At 39.1% G+C, this 23,937-nt stretch overlaps 1 protein-coding gene across 1 annotated transcript in view; it reads left to right on the forward strand.

The window, feature by feature from the left end:
- The window catches only part of LOC103145754 (phosphatidylethanolamine-binding protein 4-like), a 59,949-nt gene that overhangs the window by 31,107 nt on the left and 4,905 nt on the right, over positions 1-23,937 (forward strand). Inside the window, exons 5-6 of the mRNA XM_007563328.2 lie at positions 17,397-17,442; positions 18,893-19,006. Of these exons, the coding sequence (XP_007563390.1) occupies positions 17,397-17,442; positions 18,893-19,006 (160 nt within the window). The remainder of the gene's footprint in view (positions 1-17,396; positions 17,443-18,892; positions 19,007-23,937) is intronic.

Here is a 23,937-nt window from a genome sequence, read left to right on the forward strand (position 1 = left end):
ATTTCCATTCTTCTGCCTCTCTCCTGCTCACTCTCGTTCCCCCTCTAAATACTTTGCACCTCGTGGTGGGAACATCTGTCTGGCGTCAGAGTGGAGCCTGGCTGTGCAGATTGGAGCAGGTAGAGGAGCACATTGTAGCCCGGCTAATGATGAGAGTGTCTGCCCTCTCTCTTGGAGGAGACGCAAGCTGCTGCTTCACGCTCGCTCACTCCACTCATACGCCCAGGGAAACAGATTTCCAAACATATGCAGTATGTTTTTAATCCAGTTGAGCACTTCAATCCCCAGAAAACACAAATAACCTTACGGGACATCCATATCTTATGACAAGGGGGTGGGCGCAAAGCAAGTGAACAATTTTTCTTTTTCATGTGATTTTTTTTTTCTCTCCATCCCAAAGTTGCCAAACATGCTCTTAACCCAGGTTAACAGTTTGGTTGTTTATGGTTTCAGAAACTTTTACACAGAACTGCCTTCTTGCTTCAAATCATGTGATGCAACTTTATCAAATCTAAACTCCACTGACTGCACCTGTTGCCGTCCTTTGTTTAAATGTAAAGCTAGAGAATGAACGCGTTTTACGAACAGATTGTTGAGATTAGCATACATGCTAATTAAATCTGTTTATCTGATTAGTGAAATGTTGCTGGGGGTTTTTAATGTGCAGTACTTTGCAAAAGTATTTCTCCCCCTTGACCTTTAAATTTTGTCATATTACAACACCAAACTTCTCCAAAGTGTTTTTGTTGGATGTTATCTTATAAACCAACAAAACATCTTTATAAATTAAAAAGGAAACGGTAACGCACGGTTTTCCTTTCTTTTTACAAATAAGAATTGTGGCATACTTCTGCAGTCATCCCCCTTCACTTTAATACCCATAAATTAATCCAGTAAACTTAATTATCCACAGAAGGTAGTAAATAATGTTGTTCTGTACGTTGAGCTGTGTGCGATTAAATCTCAGTTCTGTAAACGTATCAAAGTTTCATTACAAAACATTAATGACCAAATGGCATCATGAAGACCAAGGACTACACCAGACAAGTTAGGAATAAAGCTGTGGAGATGTTTAAGTCAATGTTAGATTATAAAATGTTATCCTAAGTACTAGATATCTGATGTTTAATTTATCATTTGAAAAATGGAAAGAATGATGGTACGACTGCAAACTTACCAAGACATGGCCATTTACCCAAAATGATAGACTTAGCAAGTAGAGTGTTAAAAATGAGGGGATGAAGGAGCTCTGGCCAGTATGCCCTACCTCACTCCAGATGTAAATCCAACTAACATCATTAAATGAATTAACAGTTCATTGACAAATTAATTATGGATAAAAATATATATATCAGCTGAATATTTTACATAAAGGTATAAAAGTTTGTTCTACAAAGTCTCAACTATGGGGGCTGACTACAAATGCATGCAAAGCTTTTGAAAATATTTTTTAAAACATTTGAAAACCATAAATTAACTTGTTCCCACTTCATAGCTATGATTTCATTAGGTTTGTCTCATATATCCCGTGAAAAATACTCTGAAATCTGTGGCTGTAACATAGCAAAATGTGAACTGTACTTAAGGCACTGAGTTTGCAGCCCAAATGTTAAAATGTTAGCTTTCAAAGTGTAAAACTTTGATGTTAAGGTCTATATCAAATTGGCTTTCACAAAAATTAAAAGCAAGTACTGTTTTTTTTTGTTTTTTTTTTGTTTAACAATCAGAACCCTCCCTTGTTACAAGTCAACAATGGTCCTTAACACTAAAGCGCAGCTGGAGGTGCTTAACATTTGGAGCATGTGCTCATCCTGTCAACTGCAGCCAGATAAATGTCAGAGGTGGTGCTACATGGAGTTCAGCTTTGGGAAGTCATTCTTCACTAAACCTCATCAGATTTACCTCACAGCTGTTCATGTGCTTATGCTTGTTAGCTCCGGCCTTTTTTTTTTTTGTTGTACACATCTGTCTGTTTGAATGTACTTGCATCCAAGTTTTGTTTTTCTTTAATTTTTGAGATGACAGCTCGGGGCTTTCTGGCACTTCTTCTTACTTTCCGACATCTGGGCCCCTACCCTGACCCCCTATCAACTCCGTGGACAAACCTCTTCTAATATTATCGCGCTATCGCCGCTTATTAACAAACAGGTTCTTCTTCAGTGTGGGCTGCTGCTCTCACTGTTCTCTGCCACCTAAAGGGAGAATTACATAAGAATCCTCCGCTCAGTTGTCAGCTCCATCCCCCGTCCATATACTACAAACGCAAGTACATACACACACATTTACACACACACACACACACTGCGCTGTACAGTAGCTGATAACCTCCCAAGCCTTTTGCCATCTCGGTAAAAACTGACCTCCCCGCTTTGGCTGCTGTGGTGAGATGATTGAAGAGGTTTCACTGCACAGAGAACATGAGCTGCTGTGGTTTACAATTAAAATAGGGAATGCTGATCAGGGTTCTGGCAAAGAAACAATCACACATAAATTACAGTTTTTACATAAAGCCTGGTGGTGTGCTCGAGGAACCTATATTCCTGTTGATGCTCCTGCTTGATTTTAAGACTTTTTTTCTTAAGAAAAAGCATAGATATTGCATTTAAAGATTTGGTTTACTGTGCGTCATTTATTTCTAGCCCGGATATACAGAATAACTCGCATTCCAAGAAAACAAGGACAACCTGGAAAGCCCTCTCTGATCCAGTCTGTCACACTAAAGCCTAGTGGGGGGGGGGGAAGCACGTTGGACCTTATCCATGTAAAGAGCAGTTTAAAAAACCGCTTGCTCTGTACACATAAAGGCACTTCTTTTAATATGTGCCCCCTTTCTTCACACCCACGGCCATTGTGTATAAAATCCTGTTTTTCCTGAAAAGATTTCTAGTCGCAGCCGCAGACAATGTTCCCCCACACAAGCTGTCGTCTTTGTCATACCCCCCTCCCCTCCACTTCAGTCAGGAAAACAGGATCTTTGGCAGTCGGCCCCGTGTGCAAATTTTTTTGTGCGTTTGGAGGGTACAGGTGGAGGGGGCAGTGGGCTGGAAGGGGAAAGGAGGGGGATGTTGATGGAGTTAGCCTACCTGTTCCTCCTGTAAAGTGGTCAACTTTGAGTGATGTGCTGGAAGGTGTGGGCACAGGAACTGGAATGGGGTAGAAAGGGGCGGGTAAATGAACAAATGTCAGGGCTAGTGGGGGGCTGCCGGGGCTGTGGCTTTGGAATACGCTTCCTCTTCGGGGTGTCTCCTGATACGGTGCGGCGAAGGGGATTGAGTCATGCTGATAAAAACAACTCACTAACAATTATGCTCACCTAAAATAGCCCTTACTTAAGTATACAGCAAATCTTGCCAGTTAATTGTACACAAAACAAAGAGTTGACAAAAGACCTCCTGAAGCCAACATATTTTTCCTGTATTTTGGCATGCTAATTAAGTGTGACAGCCATGAATGCAAAGTTGGCAGATATTATGGTGGCCTGTCTAACTTCGAGTGCAGATTATGACTGGATTCTAAAACTATTACTAAAGTAGAGCAAGTGCAAAAATGCAGCTGAGGCTGAGTTGCGTGTTTTAGAAAGTGCCTAAACGGCTCAGATTGTGTATAATGAAATAAAAAACACTCACTTTGGGAACAATTGCTGCATTTATCTGCTAATGTAATTTGGTTCTGTGTGCATTGCTGTAAGAGTACCAAGGTTTTTGATATGGATACAAATCAAACAATGCTTGGCTTAGTGTTGGTATTATTAAATAATGTGCCCATTTCTTTGAATGCTACAAGTGTGTAGCATTGTTCACACTGAACAATAGATGTTGCAATTCTTTGCACATTACAATCCGTATCTGCAAGGGATTTGGTGATAAAGTTCCTATTATTCCTTGGAACAGTTTGAAATGACAAAAAATAAATAAATTAAATAAATAAAAATCCCCTTTCACCATAAAGAAACCATCTCATCCATGTTAGGCTTTCATAATTTAAGTAAGATCGGAACATTTTGTCTAAATAATTCTCCGGATTTGTTCAACTTGTGCTTATTGATATGCTCTCGGACTAACAACCAAAAAAAAAAAAAGGACCTCTGATCCTTGCTATTGACCATCATCATAGCCGAGAGGTTTGTTGCAATGCTGTATTTTTATGCTACACTTGGTGAGAAACCTGTTTACATTCCAGGGTGCCGTATAGTTCACTCCTCTCCGCGGCTCAGTCAGATTCCAAAGCGCTGTATAGATTTCTTTCAGCTGATGAAATTAAAAAGACAGTAGTGTGTGTGTGTGTGTGGTGTGCCTTCCAGCAACGTGATTTGCCTGCGAGTTCACGATACGGGTTGAGAGGGGAGTTCCTTTGGGGGGGATTAAATAGCTCCCTCTCTTCGTTCCCTCCTCCCCTGCCCTCCATACTTGCAGAACACAAACAGCTTGCAGGGCTGTGCAGTACTTGTACAACATGTTTTGCCACAGCGCTGCTCACAGGTAACAATAAGCTGAGGTCAGAGGTTAAGAGGGATTGTGGAGCGCGGATTGTTGTGTGTTCCTGTGGCAAGCACGGTGCACACACGGGCACGGGAAGCAGCACCCGACCGTGTAGCTGGGAGAAAGTGAGGGCGAGATGCAGGGAGCCGAGTTGTCTTTAAGGGGTTATCATCCAGAACAAGACCAACTCTGGTTACATGAAGATATGTTTTTGGTCTGTGCACTGTAATGCCAGAGCAGTCTGAGTGTGACTTCTTTTCCCTGCAAGAACAGAGAGTTACGTCAATGTCCTTGAAGAACTACACGGATTACCACTAATATTCCTGGTCAGTAATTTAATCAGCCCTCTTAAAAATGTGAAGATTGTTTAAAAAAAAAAACTTGAATTTATTAGCTTTCTACTCCTACTAAACGCACATCTCTTTTATCATAACACTTTTTTATCAACATCAGCTGTGGTGTTTCTGATCTGCTGGTTTCAGGTGCATAAAATTGAGGTCAAACTATCTTTTTTGTTGTTGTTGCTAATGACAATATTTATAAATCTCAGGAGCCAAAATTCAACCAAAAATTTATTTTATTTTACAAGGAGGATCAAATCTGTGACATTTCAGGTGACGTGTATTATGTTCCCAGACCTTCTCTGGCTCACGCGCACAGAGATTAATTTCCAAATACAGCAGAATACATCGGAGCTTCTTCCTGCTAGACCTGCTGCCTGGCAGGACTCGTTTCTCCCTGAGCCACAGCCAATTAAAGGTTTGCTATTACAGTACCTAGCAGAAATTTTTATATCTCTTGGACTTTTTCACATTTACACTAAATACTCAAATGTGTTTTATTGGGATGTTATGTAATGGACCGATAGAAACTAGTGCGTAATTATGAAGTCACAGGTAAAGGGATTTTAAAATGACGAAATGGTCAAAATACTTACTTGGCTAATGATTGTGCACACATTGTAACTCCCATTAGACGTTACTCAATATGTGTGAAATGTAATCTCAGTATAAACCCAGCTGTTCTGAGAAGGCCTCTGAGGTTTTTTGAACAAACAGCTTTATGAAGACTTATTACCAAATCAGATAGGTCATGAATAATGTTATAGAAAACTTAAGGGAGGATCACGATATTAAAAAAAAAAATCAAATCAAATCTGTTCATTCACTGAGCAAAATGTCCCTGTTGGGGCAATAATGTATTTACTCTATCCACTATATATCATGGAGTATTTTTCTGAAGTCTTTTGAATCTGCCATTAAAAATAGAAATAGTATCCATAGCTGCAAACCAGGAGGAACAGGGAAGCTGGTCACTGCTGATGGGAAGATGGATGGAGCTAAATACAGAGCGATCCTGAGAGCAAACCTGTTAGACGCTGCAAAAGACTGGAAACTGGGATGGAGTTTCACCTTCCAGCTAGAAGACGCTAAACGTGCAGCTACGGCTACAGTGGATCACAGCTTATTCTTATCTTAGTGGCCCAGTCAAAGTCTCAAAATCTAAATGAAATGGAAAATCTGGAACATAACTTAAAAAAACAGCTGCATGAATGTGGTAAAAAGAATTTACATTTTGATAGAATTTTTAAATATAAAAAATATTTTGCAGCGTCGTTAATGTAACTATAAAGTACTATTAGAAGGGATTTTACTACAGGCTTTTTTTTGCTCTAAACAATTTACTCTACAAATATTTAATCTTTGGTATAGACAGAAAGTCGGTGAAAGGTTGCCAAGATCAGGGTTATGTACTCACACTTTTTTTGTTCCAGAGAAAATATGTACTGCTCTGTTCAGAATAAACAGTGAGGAAATGCATTAATTGCATACCTGAAAAGCTTATTTAACATAAAGGACACCTGTATTTTTTTATTAATTTCTTGTTTTCCTGGTGCAGCATTTATGCACAGTTTGTAAAAATAATCAACTATTGCATATTAAAGCTGCAATAGCTGAATGATTACCTCATCTGTGGATGCATTCATAAAATGATTAAAGGTTTGTTTCCTAGAAATTAGGAGGAGTTAAGACACTGTTGTAAACAGTCGGCTTCATGAAAGTTTGAGCCCAGATTTTTGCTTCCGTCGTTTTGCACAATGCATATATGGGTGGTCAAGTCCCTGACACCTTGACTGAATGCACCACAGCCATGTTTCGCTTAGCTCAGTTTGTAAATGTGGAAACTGCTGACGGAGTCGCATGTTATTCACTCCAGCTGATAGTACTTAATGCATTTTGTGACCTGTTAAAATGAAATCCAGACCAATGGCGCATAAATTGGGACGCTAAAATATGTAGATTTTAAAGTAACGCTTTCTAAAGCAGCCAACATTCCTGCAAATGTATTCAGAACGAAAGCATACGTTTCATAACACAAATCAAGTTACTGTGCATTGCTGCACAGTATATGTTCCGTAAAAGTAGGAATTAATAATGAAGATGCTTTTTGGCCTGAAATTGCTATTCAAACAATTATGTACTTAGTTTCTTCCAACAAATGCATTCCACGTTATTGTTTTGCCTCATAGCAAAGCACCTAAAAGACTAAAACCTTTCATTCCAGCAAAGGCCGCTATTGGTCACCGTCAATAAAAGCATAAAAGCATTTATTTCCCACGTTTGTCAAATTAACAGCATACTCCATCTCCCATAGGACTTGTAAGGTTCATTAACCTTTCTGTGAAGTGGGACAGGTTTCCAGCAGTTACTATAACCTTTGTCTCCCTGCTGCCTCAATTATAATAGAAGAATTAAACATCCAACGATTCAAAACAGTAATTCTACCTCTTAAATCCCTTTGTACCGGCTCTCAGTTGTTAATGACTAAAGACACTGAATGAACTATAGAGTTATCAGCAGATGTAACTGGACTGGAGCAAATCGAATAGCTACACTTAACAGCAGGGTTGGTGCCTGTATGTGTGCAGTTTTTGTTTAAAAGACCAAACTGAGTATTTTGTTATTTTTAGGAAACGTTGCTTTCGTTTTGGATGATAAACGTACATCTACATCATACTGCCAAAAGTATTTTCTCAATTGTCTCCACACGCGTGTAATTGCATCTCAGTTGAGTGATATCTCAAACTTAATCCAAAGGGTTGTGTGTGATATTGGTATGCAGATTTAGCAGATTGGACTCTCTTTTTTTTTTTTTTTTTTTTTTTTTTTTTTTATAGAAGATATCCACATTGTTTAGGAGTGCATTTAAGGACATTTTTTTAGGCCATTTGTGTGGCCAGACACTGATGCTGGAAGAGAAGGGCTGACTTAGTGTTAATTTGCATTAGAGCTATTTTGCTTTGTGTAATGGTGTGCAGTCATGTTGGAATAGAAAAGCGTAATCCTAAGTAGTTCCCACGGAGTTAGGAGCATGAAGTAGACTTAATTAAAACAAAAATCTCAAGCACTTAACATCCCACTAAGCACTTTTCAAATCATCATCACAATAAAGAGAGTATTTCACTACTGCAAGCCTTGTCAAGACATAGGTGACCACCTGAACTTACAAGGCAAGCAAACAGAGCATCACCCAGGCAAAGAGGCCCATGATGAACTACTTGTATGATTCTGTTGACAGAAATGCAAGTTGTGTATTCCACAAATCTGGCCTTACTGAAAAGTGGCCAGAACACCACGTAAACTTTGCCACAAGCACATGTACGCCACACTTTGTAGATTTTTCTTTAAAAAAAAAGTCAAAACCCATGTATCATCCTATTTTACGTCACCATTAGTTGCCACTTTGTGTTTTTTTTTTTGTTTGTTTTTTTTCACATTAAATCTTGAACGCAGTCATTGAAGTCTGTGGTTGTAACATGACAAAATGTGACAAAGTTATAAAAAAAGGTTTGACTACTTTTGTGAGCCACTGTATTTAACAAATATACAGCGGTTTGTTAGTTAGTTCCAAAAGTCAGGATCTTTCACAAAAGGATTCAGCAACACCACCATCCTTTCAAAGTCAAGGGAACAGACTCACCTTGAAACACTTAAGTGCTCAATTACACGCCTGTTGATTCTCTTTAATTTCTTAATAATTAGATTAATTGAGTAGGCAAAGAGTTCGTTCTCTTGTCCACCTACTCCTTCCACGTCCTCCTCTCCCTCTCTCCTCCCTCTACGTCATGCACACACCCACAAGATATTGATGCTCATTTACTTTGTGTCAGTGTTCACACCTCATATTATTTTAATTGTCACGACAGTTTAATAAGCTTAAACTTCCTCTCCTGCCCCCTCACATCTCTGCCATCCCTGTATGTGTTAATCAAAATCTAGCATGTGTTTGTACACACCATCTTATTTTCAATCTCTGTGGATTTCTCGTCTTGCAGGCAGAAACCTCTGTAGCCATGGTAAAGATGTGTGCGTGTGTGTGTTGTAACGACGACGTACTCAGGCAGGGATTTTCCACTGCCACCCCCGTTAGTGGGAAGCCCTATTTGGGGACATGTCAGCGCCTTGTTTGCTTGTTGTGCTGATGAAGCTGGGGGTGGGGCGAGTGGGCAGCCTTGTTCAGGTTCCAGGATTCCCTTCAAATGAGTCAGCCAGCCCCCTCTCAAACAGACTGTTACCTTGGGAACTCAGGCTTGGGCTTCCCTCAACAGTACTAAAGTACAGACTCATCAGCACCCATACTCCCTTACACACACACGCACACACACTCTAAAAGGACCAGCACCGAAGTTAGATGAAAATTAGCTCAGTAGGTTGCTCACACACACACACACACACGCACACACGCACACACACTCTAAAAGGACCAGCACCGAAGTTAGATGAAAATTAGCTCAGTAGGTTGCTCTCACTTTGGCCGTTTCTCTCCCCCATTGGGTCCAATCTGCTCTCTGAGAATGAGATGGCCAAACCAGCTCAGTCTTTGAGGTGTGTTGCATGTATCGGTCTGAATATATGGATGAGATAATGAGCCTGGTAGCTACTTTCTTAAGTGAGTGATTCCAGTGATGGTGTCCCTTCCTGCTAATTAGCACGACCAAAGGATTGTGGGTTTGGTGTGTCAAGTGATTTCAGTGATGACTGGAGAGTTAATAACTGGACTGTTTATGTTTCCAACTTGGGTTCATTACCAAAGCCAAATGAGTTTCTGTTGTGAACCCATTAGTCCAGCAGGCTATTGTTAAGTGGGTTAATTTGTTGATCCATTGAAGCAAATCAAGGGTGACTTCCCCCACCGATTTTTCTCTCCCTCCTGTTCAGACCATTTTACCGCGTCCCGCTGATCTCCCACTGAGTTCGCTATCCTACTCAGATGGGTAGATCCTTTTGAGCCTTTTCAGGGGTTTAAAAATGGATGAAGCTTGTGAGAAAAATCTAGGAGCGATGTACTATTCAAAATGAATTCATAGACATAGAATGCAGATATATCAATAATCAGCAAATCTAAGTAATAATTAGGAAGCGCAAAGGCTTGACCTCAACCTGATGGAACACTTTTAGGTGCATTAGAGCAGAGGCATCAAAACAACCTTTGCCTTTAGTGCTAGTATCTGGCATCACACGTTACTTGCTCTACATTTCCCATAAACACACCATAAACTTGTAAAAAGCATTCCCAGAGTCCAAATTTTTACCTTATTTTTATTCTCATTTTTACACAAACGTGTACCTGAACAGGCTCCATAAAGATTGTGCAAACTGACTAAGATTAAGAAATTGTCTAGTGCCGTCTGCTGACATATTGTTCAACTTCAATAAGCTGTCAGCTATGCATCAATGCCATGTCTAGATAACATACAGTGCCTATAAAAAGCATTTGCCTCCTTGGATGTTTTACCTTTTTATTGCTTTTAAAAATCAATCATGATCAACAAAACTTGGCTTTTTTTGACAAAAGAATTTACCCCCCAAAAAACTGTAATGTCAAAGTGAAAACTGATTTATACAGAATGACAATTAAATATAAAATGTTTCACATAAAATATGTGATTTTCACATACTGACAAGTCAACTAAAAGCACCTGGCTGATCTAAAGGCCCGTGAAGGAGGACTAGGCTGAAGTAAATTAGGAAGGTAAAGAGGAACAAAACTACTTAAGCATTTATAGGCCAACATTGGGATTTTGAAATTCATTATGATTCAAAAGGAACCAATGAAGGGACAACGGGTTTGTAACTAATGTTCTCTAATGCCCCTTTCCGCTGGCTCTACTTTGGCTGCACCGCTCCACCCAGCCTTGCTCCACTCTTCTTGGAAGTTGTCTCCACGAACCCTGTAACGCATGCAGCTAGGGGGACGCCTCTTGGAGGTGGAGGCTTTGAACCACACCTCCACACATCTTACAGTATGTGTTGCGCTTCATAACTGTGCAACATGAGTCGTCGTTTTTTGAGACAACAGTAGAAGAGAGAGTTGTGCATGTTGCTGTTTTTTAGCCTAGTTGGGATTATTCTGAGATTGAAAATGCTGCGGATGCTGTCGATGTGGCGGGAAGAACAGTATTTATTAATTTAGAAGATGGCAGTAGTTATTTACCATCTAGTACCTAAACAGCCCTACCATGTTTACCAGCCAGATGCCGAAAAAAAAACAGTAGTGGAAACGCTTGCAAAGCAGCCCGAATAAAGTGGAGCCCAGCAGAGTACTTTACAGATTGATTGATTTTAATTTAAGTGTCACAGTGCACATTCATGAATGTACAGTGTTGTCTTAAATATAGTGGATTTAGCAAAATGATCATTTCCATCTGTGGTCCCATAAAACAAACGGTACATTAAAAATAAGAAAAACAATTAAAACAAATAAAAATTGTATATAAACTGAAAATCCTACTCCGACATCATTATGTTCGGCTTTCACAAAAGTCCCTGTGGCAAACATTAAAGTTGTGACAAGATGAGACAGAAAGTTCAAGGAGTATGAACACTTTCACTAGTCACAATTATTTGCATGCAATCCATCAATTTATGGCACAAGGAGTGTAATAGCCAACAATTATTGACGTTTCCGGGACTGCAACCCATAACACCCAAACACGTCTGAGAAGCTGTCAGGAACATCGTACATACTCTTTGCAGGTATATACTAGCCGGTGACTTTGAAACTCCTTTAGTTGCTACCAGCTCTAATAAAACCTGTCATAATATTATACCCTTCTGTAACTCTACATCAGTGGGTGAGCTATACTTAAGAAATTGTGAACCTGGTGACGATTCTCATAAGTGGGTAGTTTTCTTTAGCATTCTGTCTGTGGGCTTGAATTTAAGCAGAACCACAATGATATCATTGAACACCTCTGAAATACTGTTAAACATATGGATGTGTGCTGATATCACAATGAGAAGCTGAAGAGATGAGACTAGAGTCATGTGAGTGCACTCGGTTGTTGCATGACAGAGAAATGACATTCAATCACACATTTTCAGTTGAAGTTGTGAATATCTTTAGGCAGTTTCGACTAGCATGTTGTTTGTAAATGTATGATAATAAAACTTCACTTTGTCATTTTATCATTAAAAAGTCCCACGATTTCTGTCATCAGTGTTTAACCCTCATGCCCCGAGGTTTCTTCTCAGTACACAGACTCTTAATTCACAATAACCCTGCAAATGAATGGGCTGATTACAGCGAGGAAGAAGAGGAGGTAGTCATAAGCACTTGGCTTGAGCGGAATAGGCGAGGGGGGTGGTGGTGGTGGGGGGTGGCTGTGGCAGTACAAGTCCAGCCTCAGAAATAGAGCTGTGAACACCATCTGTCATGCTCTCTCTCCCCGTCTGTTAGCCTGACTGCAAGTAAAAGGGAGAATGATGCTCTGAGAACTGCATTAGAAGAACGTGGGTGCTGATTGTCGTAGGTGTGGGTTTACAGGCTAAGCAAGGGAGGGAGAAGTGGTGGATATTCAAGGAGGTGCATGAGTAACTCTTGCTGACAAAGGGAAGCACGCACCCACACAAAGAAAGAGAAGGGTTCTTGGGCAAGTGGGTATTCCTGCTGAAATCGCACCCCTGCACCCACCCACCGCCTCTTCGTGGACTCCTACCTACTGGCTCGTGTCGGAGGATTCCTAACGGAAGTTATGTTGACACATTATACAAACACACCACTCATCCTCCGGCCTCAGATTGAGGCTTTTTACCAAGTCATGTAACGTATTTAGTTTATTTTCATACAGGAAGAGACATTATCTTGCTAGCCACCCAAAGACTATAGCTGTGCGTGCCTCATAATTTATGCCTGTCATAAATTATGTTCCTAGAAATCTTACTCATTATATCTGATGTATTGGTCCTGAAACTGCTCATGAATACAGTGTCGGGATGTTATGTGACCCACAAAAAAAAGGCTTGCCAGCCATGTAGCTTTTTCTAGACTTTCGGCATTATTCATTGCTCATATTGTGTAGGTTGTTTGAGATCTTGTACCTTTGTTCAAGTCAGAGTGTGAAACGGTCAGTAAGACATAAAAGCAAGCTTTGCCGCAATGAGCAACAGAGGCAGGATGAAATATGTGCAACACCACAGCTGGAGACACAACAGTGGTATCTGAACAGGCTGCACCTACACTAAACAGAATATAGACTAAGAAAAATAGATCTTTTGGGAAAAGAAAATCTTTAGAATAACCCACAAAGCATAGATCCAATCTCTTTTTTTTTTTTTTTTTTTTTCTTTTTTCTTTTTTTTTGTAATGCTCTCTTTCATATTTGACTCTATGGTACTGTTTTCCATGATTGCTCATCTCAAGCGGCTCAGAGGTCTGGGTCAGATGTACAACAGCTTGCAAGAGCTTTGTCATCTCGAAGGCAATTTCCAAATGAACATGCTTCCTGTTGTAGTGTGCTGAGCCCAGCATAGCCGCTTTTTCAATGGTGAAAATAGAGCAACTAGATCCCAGTTTTTCCAGTGTCGATGCAAACTTACAGTTTAAGCTTAATCCCCTCTGATCACGTTTAAAATCAGTGGCAAAATGCCACATATACCGAATGTACATGCCAGTGCCAGAGAATCAGCAGCAAGTGCTATTAATCGTTGCAGAAACAACCCAATTATAGCATTATTTATTCTCTTGCTACACTAAGTAGACTCTGTTTGCAGTCAGCTCAGTGGATACAAAATCTTGAGGTCTGCTGCAAGTCACAACAGCCCAGCCTGCATTTTGATTAATGTGGCTTTTAAACACTTGGGCGCACTTGGAGTGTGTAAAACTGATTGAATTTTAATGTTGAGATCATAACAAATAAAACTGGACTGTAACATTTTTGTAAATGTAATGTTCTCAACCCCTGTATTTTTGTACCCTTCATCCTGGTACAGTGGAGCCTTGGTATCTTCAGGGGTTAGAGACCACAATCGACTGCGAATAGCTGAGATCATGAAATACAAAAGACTCCCTCCATTTTAAAAGCTGTAGCACATACTGTAATATGCGTTAATGCAGACTTTGGATACTGTTTTGGCAGTATTGCAGAAGCGAGCATCAACTTCCTTATCTCTGCTCCTGGGAGCATAACCAATCAGCACTAAGAAAAAAAAACAAAAAAAAAAACAAACGACACTCGTGGATTGGCAGCTTTCCAAAGACCATTCAGTAGTGTGTCAATTAGCATTGCGTCTGGGTATTTCAGCTTCTCAAGCTACATCTTCTTTAAATATTTTAGATATGCTGTGCAAAACAAATCATGAATAGGTGAGTTTGCTCTACATATAAAACATGATTAAATCCGTGTAAATGTTCTGGATTTATATAGCTCCTTTCCAGTCCTACTGACCACTCAAATGCTTTGCACTACATGCACCTTCACCCATTTACATTCATAAATGCATATGTTTATACACCAATACACAAATCAATGGGCAACCAGGGGCACATCAACGTGACTGGAAGAAACTGAAATCATTTCTACAACTTTGAATTGCAAGACAACTACGATACCAGTTGGCCTCTGCTGTGTGCCAACTGTTCTCAAACATATTTGTGTCATATGTTTGCCATATCTTCATTTATTCACTCAAGTCCCAGTGTTTGAACAATTTACCGGTAAAGCGCATTGATGCTGTTGCTACTTATCACATATTTTGGCAGCAGACTGCTGTGTGTAAAACAATGAATGTGAATGTAAGACCTGAAACCTGCCCTACGGTGTCCAAGGCCCGAGACACACTGCTTCACAACTTTTGTTTTCAGCCCTTTTGAGATATTCCAGGATGGTGTTTTGCTTTTGGTACAAGTCCAGCAATAGATATTCTTGAATCTCAAACAGGATCAATTCAACAGCCTGGCAGGAGTGAGTTTGGAAATAGATGTAGGTGCAAAAAAAAAATATGTGCAGGATTTGAAATTGAAAAGACTTTGCTTACTTTGTTTTTGTTACATATGAAATGAAACCGTTTTCTCACCGATTGCTGAAGGGATGTTCAGTCATTCAGCTTATTTGTTAAATCAGATGTTGTCCTGGGAAGACGTGGTTTGCACATCATAGCAGATTTGTTTGGGTGCCAAAACAAAACTATTAGTCTCAGGAACTGCAGAGCATGATGAGTTCCAGGCTTGGTGTTGAGCCGGTGGTCTTCTTCTGTTTTCCATAATTGCTTGCTTAGTTTTAGGTTTGTTTTTTTGTTTTTTACACAATAGACCCATAAAGATCACTTTAAAAGATTATCTTCAACTTTACTCCCACTGGCAAAAAAACTCTCTGTTGTTCATTTTAGAGGAAAATTCCTCCCACCCCATTTATGTCTGGGTGTGTCTGGGTTTTTTAACATGAAGTAATCAGACGGTGAAGAGAAGATGGAGTGAGAATGTTTCAGCCAATTTTTTCTTTATTATTATTGACGTGTAAAAATCTGTATTTATCTTTTCTGCCTGGTGACCTGGGTTATTTTAGACCCCAGTTGTTTGTTTTGCCTCTTTATTTTTTTAACATGTATGAAATCAGTTGTATTTAAATAACTCATTTAAGACAAAGAACACAACACATTTAAAGTGTAATAGTCTGCATGACTGATAACTTGGGTAATCATTTTTAAGTATGAATTTTAATTAATGGCCTTGCCCTTCATTGATATATTTTGAGCCTAAAATTTATGCACACACATTATATCCATATACCTGAGTCATGAATGAAAAATGACATTTGTTTTAAATATGAATAACAAATAAGTAGATTTTTAGACTTTGGGAATATTGCACCCAACATCGAAGACCCCAGAGACCATCACCCATGAAATCATAATGTCTTACAGAGTCCGTCACTCTGAAATCAAGCTTGGCTAAACATAAATCAAATGCAACATTTTCTGCAATTTATTTTGAAGTCTTATGGTTATCAGAATAAGTAAAGATGCATTTCTGCTGCCTGCTATAGACTTGTCTTCTATTAATTGGCAGAAATTTGATGTTGTATTCATTTGCTGTTATTTAAACTCCGTGTTCTTTACTGAAATTAAAAGGCCAAGGGGTGCCAGGGAAAACGAACGAGAGCTGAGCATTAAGATGTGGGAAAATGTTGACTACCTGTTGCTATGGCAATGGGTTTGGATCCTGCAGGCTGCAGGACTCTTGCTGTTTCTAAATAAAGCTATTTTTTTCGCACTGATCTGTGGATGAAGATACTCACAGCTGAAGCTAATCTTCTGAATTGTATCAGTCGGAGTAAACACTTAATACTTTCTGTGAAACATCCTCAACAGCCGTTATGGGATTATAGATAAGATGGAACACAATGAGGGGCACATGCTGGAGTACTGATGAAATCCTCAGTAACACTTGCAGGCTGATTTGAGCTGTGCTGATGTTGATCAAAGTTATAAGGCCAATAGATTTGGAAGAAACTGAATTACAACTGTACATTTCTTAATACAAGGTTTTTGCATGTGTCATGATGTCTTCATATCTGCCAAAATCATATTTTTGTCTTCTGTACAAAATGTGATTAGAAATCATAAAATAAAAATTTATGAAATATAAATTTTCCATGAGAAATGTTTCAATTTGTGTATGTATTTATCTTTACAAATATGTACAATCATTAATCCTAAAAAAAATTATAAACATGGTTGCTCCATTACCAAAATGATTAAGTCGACATACTGTAATATTAGTTTGTTTAGTCCATCTACTTTAAGAGAAGCTAAATAATATTTCTGTTCTCATATAAACTATGTTCAATTTGATTTGAAGTCATCAAGTAAACCGAAATGTCAATTTAAATGGAAGAAAAACGAGGGAAACATTCCTTTATAGTCCATCTTTTGTCCCAGATTGCTGTCTAGTAACACACCACCTTGATTCCCCTGTAGGGGGCGCCTGTGTGCAGAGGAACGAGGACACTAATAGGTGCTCAGACCACACACTCCTCGTTTGTGATGGGGACTTCCATTCTTGCTTCAAGTGGGTTTGGGGCCATTTCACAGACAACATATTTAGTCATTTTCCTCCCACTCAAGGATGCAGCCATCATGTAGTAAATACCCAAGTTTATTAAACAAACGTGTCTGTGTGTAATTTTTGCTGTGTGAATGGCCTTACTCTCTGTGTGTTTCCTGAGAAAAAGGGAGTTCAACATGGCAAATGCATAGTAAAAAAAAAAAATATATAAAAATATCTAAAGGCTTATGAAATTTACCTGAGTTTCTGATATGGTAATAAGATGTCTGTTTCTAGGCAACAGGAGATTAATATACAATTAATAATATGGGAAATTGGAAATCCTCTCACTGGTTTAATGTGCTTGGGAACTGTCTTTTGTCTGCAGTTTGTTCCTTAATTTTTAGACATTGATTTAACAACATCTCTTGTGTGTTTGACTTAAATTAACCAAAAAAATTGTGATGCTATTCTGCAGAAAAGCTTTGAGTAAATAATTTTTATATTTCAAACATTTAACATCATTTAGTGTTAGTTTGTAGGAACACTTTTTGTTTGTGATTTGCCTGACTGACGATGTGCTTGCTTTACCAGGGCTACTCGCTGGCGGAAGGAAAAATGCATGGAATGACTCTTACTGGTAAGACTGGAAAAATTCAAGTAAAGGAAACGGATTATCTAAAGCTTCTATTAATCAATTTTGTGGGTTACAGTTCATAAAAACCCTAAATGAGATTCTAGTTCAGTTCCTGGTCTACACAATAATGGGGAAGACTGCTGACTTGACAATCATTGACAACCTCTGCCCGAATGATGACCCGCAAGAAAGAAGCTGGCTATTCACCGAATTCTATATCTAACGATATAAGTGGAAAGTTAAGTGGAAGAAAAAAGGTTTAGTGGAAATCAGTTCAAGACTATTTGTACATGTTTTAAAAAAAACATAGCTTATCAAAGTTGTGTACAATAACCCTAACAAAAAATATAATTCAATAATAATTCCAAGAAGAACAAAAATCAAATAAAAGCCAAGAAAAAAATGGACAAAAATAACACAGGTAGCCAATGCCTTGAAACAATTATGAAGTGAAATTCTTTCAGGAGTTTGAGGGACATTCACAAAGTTCATCCATGTTGCTTGATGTCCAGTGTGACGTTTCCACAGTGAGTGATGATTTGGCGAGCCATGGCATCTGCTGGTGTTCCACTGAGGGCATATTCTGAACAGAACATGGAAAATAACTTTCTGTAGGGTTAACATGTCTGAAGTAAAATTGTTTTCCATTTATTTTTTTTTTTTTTAGTAAGCATAGTTGGGGGTTTAATTGTAAAATAAAAAAAAACACTTGATTTGATTTATTTAAAACTGGTTTTTAAAAACAACAAAAAAAGGACAGAGAAAATGTGCTCACATAACAAAGAACAAAATAATTAGCTTACCACTCCCTTTCTGTTTGAAAAATATCAATGTGTTTTATTGTTTTATTTCTTTTATATCAGTTTAAAGCTTTTTTTAACTAAATCAGAAAAATAAATGAAGTATATTTTTGAGCTGCAGCTGTAGCATTCCTACAACTGTCTCTGTATATGTAGCATTCATTACATCCTAATTATTTAAATTAAATAATTGCACAAGATACGGGAATCATGTCTTTTTTTTAATGCTTCTACATTATTTTTGAATGATGAAATGGTTGGTGATTTTATTTGTAGTAACAGGAAGTTTGACAATCATAAACTGTTATGATTTTTAAATACATATGCTTAAGCTATTTGCTGCTTTTTTTAACCATTCTTTAAAGTAGATTTAGATTCAACTTATTATTTTGTGTTTTAAAATAGATTAATCAAGCAACATCTCTTAAATGCACTCACATGTATATGAGAATATTTACATGGCCATTAGCCAAAACACGAGTACGAGAAAATTGCACACAATTCAGGGTCAGAGTTTTATGGCTATATGGCTGCTATTAGTGTAATGCCATCTAAAAAAAAAAGGCAATCCATGCCAGGGTTTTTAATGACTTATAGTCGATACAGCAGCTCAGCATTGCCAGCTCTCCTGATTCTGGTTCTTTGTTTTGCAGATTACAATCCACCGACGCCGCCGCAGAAGACTGGTTTCCACCGTTACCAGTTTATGTTATTTGAGCAGCCTCCTCACACAAAGATATCACTCACTGAAAAGGAGTCTTCCCGAGGTAATCACTCTGCATCTTTAGATCGCAGAAATGTTATCTACAATGACTGTAAATTCTAACGTTTTGTTGCTGAAGATTACAGCAAGACATTCAAACTCATTTTCTCTCATGGTAACCACAACAAATCTCTCTTTCCCTTGATGAAAGAAACGTTGTGGATCAGACACATCAGTGGACTTGTTTTGTCTGTTCTCACAACTGTAAGGTTTTATTGCATCACTTGGAGTTATTTTTGGTGGGCAGTTTTTGTTCGAGTGCATGAACCCCGACAAAGAAAATGTTAATGAGGTTAGTGAGCGAGTCTGCGGCTGTGCTAATGCCCACCAGGTCAAGACGAGTATTACCGGCTCCCACGCACACCTGCATGAGTCCGCCTGGCCGTGTGTTGGTAAACCTGAAATCCCCACTCAGCGGTGTCGGTACACATGAACGTACGGTTCAATTTGAACATTAATTATTGTTGATATCATTACCATATCTTTGTTTGTCTCTCAGAAGTCAGTCTTGTTTGTGCTGCAGAGCTTTTGTTTTCTTTCTTGTTCGAAAATAACTTTTCCACCGTCTGAAGTCAGTGGGAAGGTGCGAAGCAGCTCTCAGATGAACAGCACAGCAGCTCGCAGGAGGCGTGTCTCCCTGTCTGTTCTACTCGGGTCACAGTCGATGATTTGAGGGGAGATCAGGGCGGTTGGAGACTTTCAAGCGTGGTGCCGGTGAACAAGTGGAGCTGCCAGTCTCTGCTGTTTGAAGTTTTGACAGCTTTGTCAGCAAACAGTCCAAGCACATTAGGCTGAGGTGTGTTTGATGTTTAAAGTTTTTGGGAAAAGAAATGTCAGAACAGATGAACTTTTTTTTTTGTATTTGTGCTACACCCAAGTCACATTTGGGTAATTTCCGGTAAACCTTCATCACATTGTTAAAATAGAATGTTTCAAATATAATGTTTGTCATAAAAGAAAAAATACAAATAGTCTGAACACCCCGCCATCCTCCAATTACCCACCACCCCAATTTTGAAGCAATTGCAGTTAGCGGATCCACCCATCCTTAATCTACTGGATGAGTTTAACTCCTGTTGTCGCACTTCCTCTCTCCTGCAAAATCTATTCAAGGGAAATTTAATTAAGGAATTCACTCTTGGATAATCAAATGTTTCATTTGAAGGGTTTGTTCTTGAGAGAATAACTGTCCATATGAAGAGAGCGATGGGATTGGATGTTGAGAAATAAAGGTAACTCATGTTTTACACACACATCTCGGATCATTAAAAAGGTAAATTATTTTTAATGATTCAATTCAAAATGTGAAACTTGTATAGGTTTATCATTTAATTATAGTGTTGGTGAAATTCAAAAATGTAATTTGCCAGAAAATTTTACTATGCAACACTTTTGAAAGAGACTTTTCTAAATAACACAATCATATTGGTGACCGCTTACTGTCCAGAAGAGAGTCTTTATTATGCTTTGGAAAGCCAAAGACGGCATTTTAAAAAGACGCTGGTTGTTCAAAGTGTGGATAAGAGACATATTACCGGAAAGCTGAGTGGAAAGAAAAAGTGCAAAGCTCATTTAAGGGTTTGTGGCAATTTCACCAGATATGGAGTGCAGCTGGAGTGTTTACTTTAAAAGCACCGTATATCAAGAAAATGGATAACTACTGTGGCATTGCTTTTGTTAAGTCAATCTTAACGCATTGGGTACTTCTTGTTTAGCCAACTTGGACACCAGTTTCTGGTGGGAAAATGGTGTTAAATGCAGAACCGAAGTTCAGCCTAACATAGGAGTCCTTATTCTCTGTGTGGGAGTGGGCATGGTGGACCAGGATGGAGTCTGTGTGAACCGGTTCCACCTCTATACGTAATATTGTGAGTCCTCAGCTACGTTGATGGTTTGCTTCCGATGTGTCGTCCCCAGCCTTTTGAAGCACTTTGTAGAGACAGGAGTGAGTGTGGCTGGGCAGTAACCATTAAGACAAGATGTTACAGAAGACTTTGGTACAGGGATGACTATGGATGTCTTAAATCATGGTACAGATGGTAAAAAAATGCCAGCTAAAGCCTACAAACTCATACATTGTTTCTTCTTAGATCAAATTTACAGAAATAAACTTTTGAAACTTGTCCATTTGAGTGTAATTGATAAACTACCCAAGTTTTACTTTTAGAATAAAGCTGCTGAAACAAATTAACTTTTCAATTATATCCCAACAAGATGCACCTGTATTTGGTTTTGAATGCATCTTTCTATTATTTTACCTGCTGTATTGTCATTAGCCTCCACGACCATGTGCGCAGTATGCACACCAAGACGAGAAGAACAGAGGGAATCCCATGTCTCCCACCTCCTCCGTTAAGTATGTTCACTTATTAGCATCTGTCCTCCCTCCATGTGGTATGACACACAGAGGATTCTTCATAACCGATGACATTAATTGACGTGATTTGTGAAGGAGAGCATTTAGTCGTGGGTGGAGGACTCCTAATGATCGTTTTCCACTTCCAGTAGTGGAGTCATTGACTCAATTTTATTTCTGATTTGCCGTCTCTCTTCTTTTCATCTCTGACCATCAGTTAAGTAATAAGCACTGGCCAGAGGGGACTGAACAATTAGAGGTGGAGCAGGGGCTGTTGTGAGAAACCGTGGGAGTCTGCTTTGCCTCCAGGGTTAAGGTTATGAATGTGGGTCAGTGAACTGATGGAGACAGCTGGTTTGTTACATAAGGATCTACATGGGGCTGCAATCTTGGCACTGGGCACAGGGGCGTTATCCTAGGGAATCCCCATTGCTCTGGCTCAGGAACGCTGTCCCTGACTGGAGACTGCCCCTGTGCCAGGGTGGGGGGTGGAGACGGGGGCGCAGGCGTGGGCGCTTAGGCCCTCATGATACTTGTCAGGCACTTGGCAAGCCCTTATTATGTCCTGCTACTGTTTGGTGCCGACATGTCAGTTTGTCGGGGGAAACAGTGTTACAATGCCGGGAGGGAAAACCCGAGGCCTTGAGAGCGGCTGCCTAGTGTTTCAGTTTACACGATACACTCCGCATACACTGTTCACACATCCAGCCGTCCATCTCCTGACCTTAGCAGCCACTCTAAATGTGCAGATCTACCGTCTCAAAAACTGTTTGAGATTATTTGCTTGGAAAAAATAGAAACTTATAAATAATACATCGCTTTGAATCCCGCAGCCGCTTTTTACTTCATTTATTTCTGATGGATTGTAAAAACAAGGGTGACGATCATGTTGTATAAAAGAATGGATCAGAGAGGAGTTAGCTGCTGGATCCTACACGTTGCTCATCTTGCTTCCCAGAGCCTGTACTGCCAGCTCAGCACACTCTGCAGTAATTGAAGCCATTTGCAATGTTGTAGTGTGGTAATGGGCAGATCCATGTCTACCACCCACCCACAGCCTCTACCATTAATCAGAGCTGCGAGGAGTCAAGAGAGCCAGGATTTGGTTGCTATAGCAGGCCCAAGTTTTAGGCTGGAGTCAGCTGCTTTAAAGTGACATCTTGACATCTTGAAGTTGACAGGTTTGGTTTAAAGGTTTTAAGTCCTTCAACTCACAACTTTGATCTGAAACATTTATCGAAAGCATATAGAGTAATCCTTATCTGTTTTTTTTAACACTTGCATTTAAGAGCAAGGACATAATTTCACTATAGCTGATCTGCACAAATGTGTGCATCCCTGATAAAATTTGACCATTTGAGGTCAGATCAGAACTTTCACTTGTATTTCAAATGAGAAAATGGCACACAAGATTAAATCACATACACTAAAAACATGGGGAAATAGGTTGCTAGTGTATTAAAGTTAAACTTAACTTTTTTTAAATTACAGTTTTTTGGCTTTTAGGGTACCCTGGAAGGCATTCTTTGTCATTTAATTTTTATTTTTCCTGGGATTTGAACAAGTAATGTGCAGTTGTGAAAAGAAAATATTGCATGTTCCTTTATTAGTATTATTTTTGCTAATAAAAATTTGACAAATGTGGCAAACATCTGTATTCAGTCTCTCTACATGAACATTGTCCTGTAGTTTGTTCAGTATGTCTGTGTGAGTCCGTGAATATAAATTTTTAAGATTTGCAGTTGGATTTAGAGCTGGGATTTGATTGGATCACTAGAACACATGAATATCCTTCGATCGAAATTGCTTTGTTGTAGCTCAGGCTGCATCTTTGGTGTCATCAAAACTGCACAGAATGTTTATCTCATGTCGCCAAGAGTGAATTGATCTTTTTCACTCTAGCAGGGCTCAAGCATTTCTGGTGGATTTTTTTTTCTCATCGAAGACAACTTGGTTCTGAAAATTTGCCCCATAGCCCAGACATACAATGCATGTTAGAGATTGTTGTCAAATGTTATGAACAGCCAGTCTTTGCCAGGAAGTCCTGCTGCTCTTTCAGTGCTGCCATAGCCCTCCTGGCAGCCTCGTCTCTGCGTTTCCTATCAGTTTTGGAGGAACGTTGTGTTCCTTGTTCCATTTCTGGTGAGATGCACTTGTTGACAATTGCAAGTGTTGTGCACAGATCTATTTAAATTTCCTGATTGGCATTTTTCAGTGATAAGATCTGTTGAGGAAAGGCTTTCAAAGACAACCTGCAGTAGTTAGGAAACCCAGGGAAGACAACCTAACGTTTGCTTAAGAATCCACCAAACTTTATTTGACTAGGTTTGTCTTTTTTGCAAGCCCACTACAAGATCACAGCTACACAGTTACAATACAAAATCGTGCACATGCAACAAATTTGCTAGTACATTAATTGAATTATCTCAAAATGAGAAACTTGGGAAAATCGTAAGTGTACTAAAAAAATAAAGCTTTATTTCAGTTTTTACTATTTAAACGAGTACTATTGCCATTAATTGCACTAATGTTCTAAGTACTGTATTAAATGCAATTTGATATAATGGAAAATGCATCCT

This window comes from Poecilia formosa, unplaced genomic scaffold (genome assembly GCF_000485575.1).
Source record: "Poecilia formosa unplaced genomic scaffold, Poecilia_formosa-5.1.2 Scaffold5, whole genome shotgun sequence".
NCBI classification, from domain to species: Eukaryota; Metazoa; Chordata; class Actinopteri; order Cyprinodontiformes; family Poeciliidae; genus Poecilia; species Poecilia formosa.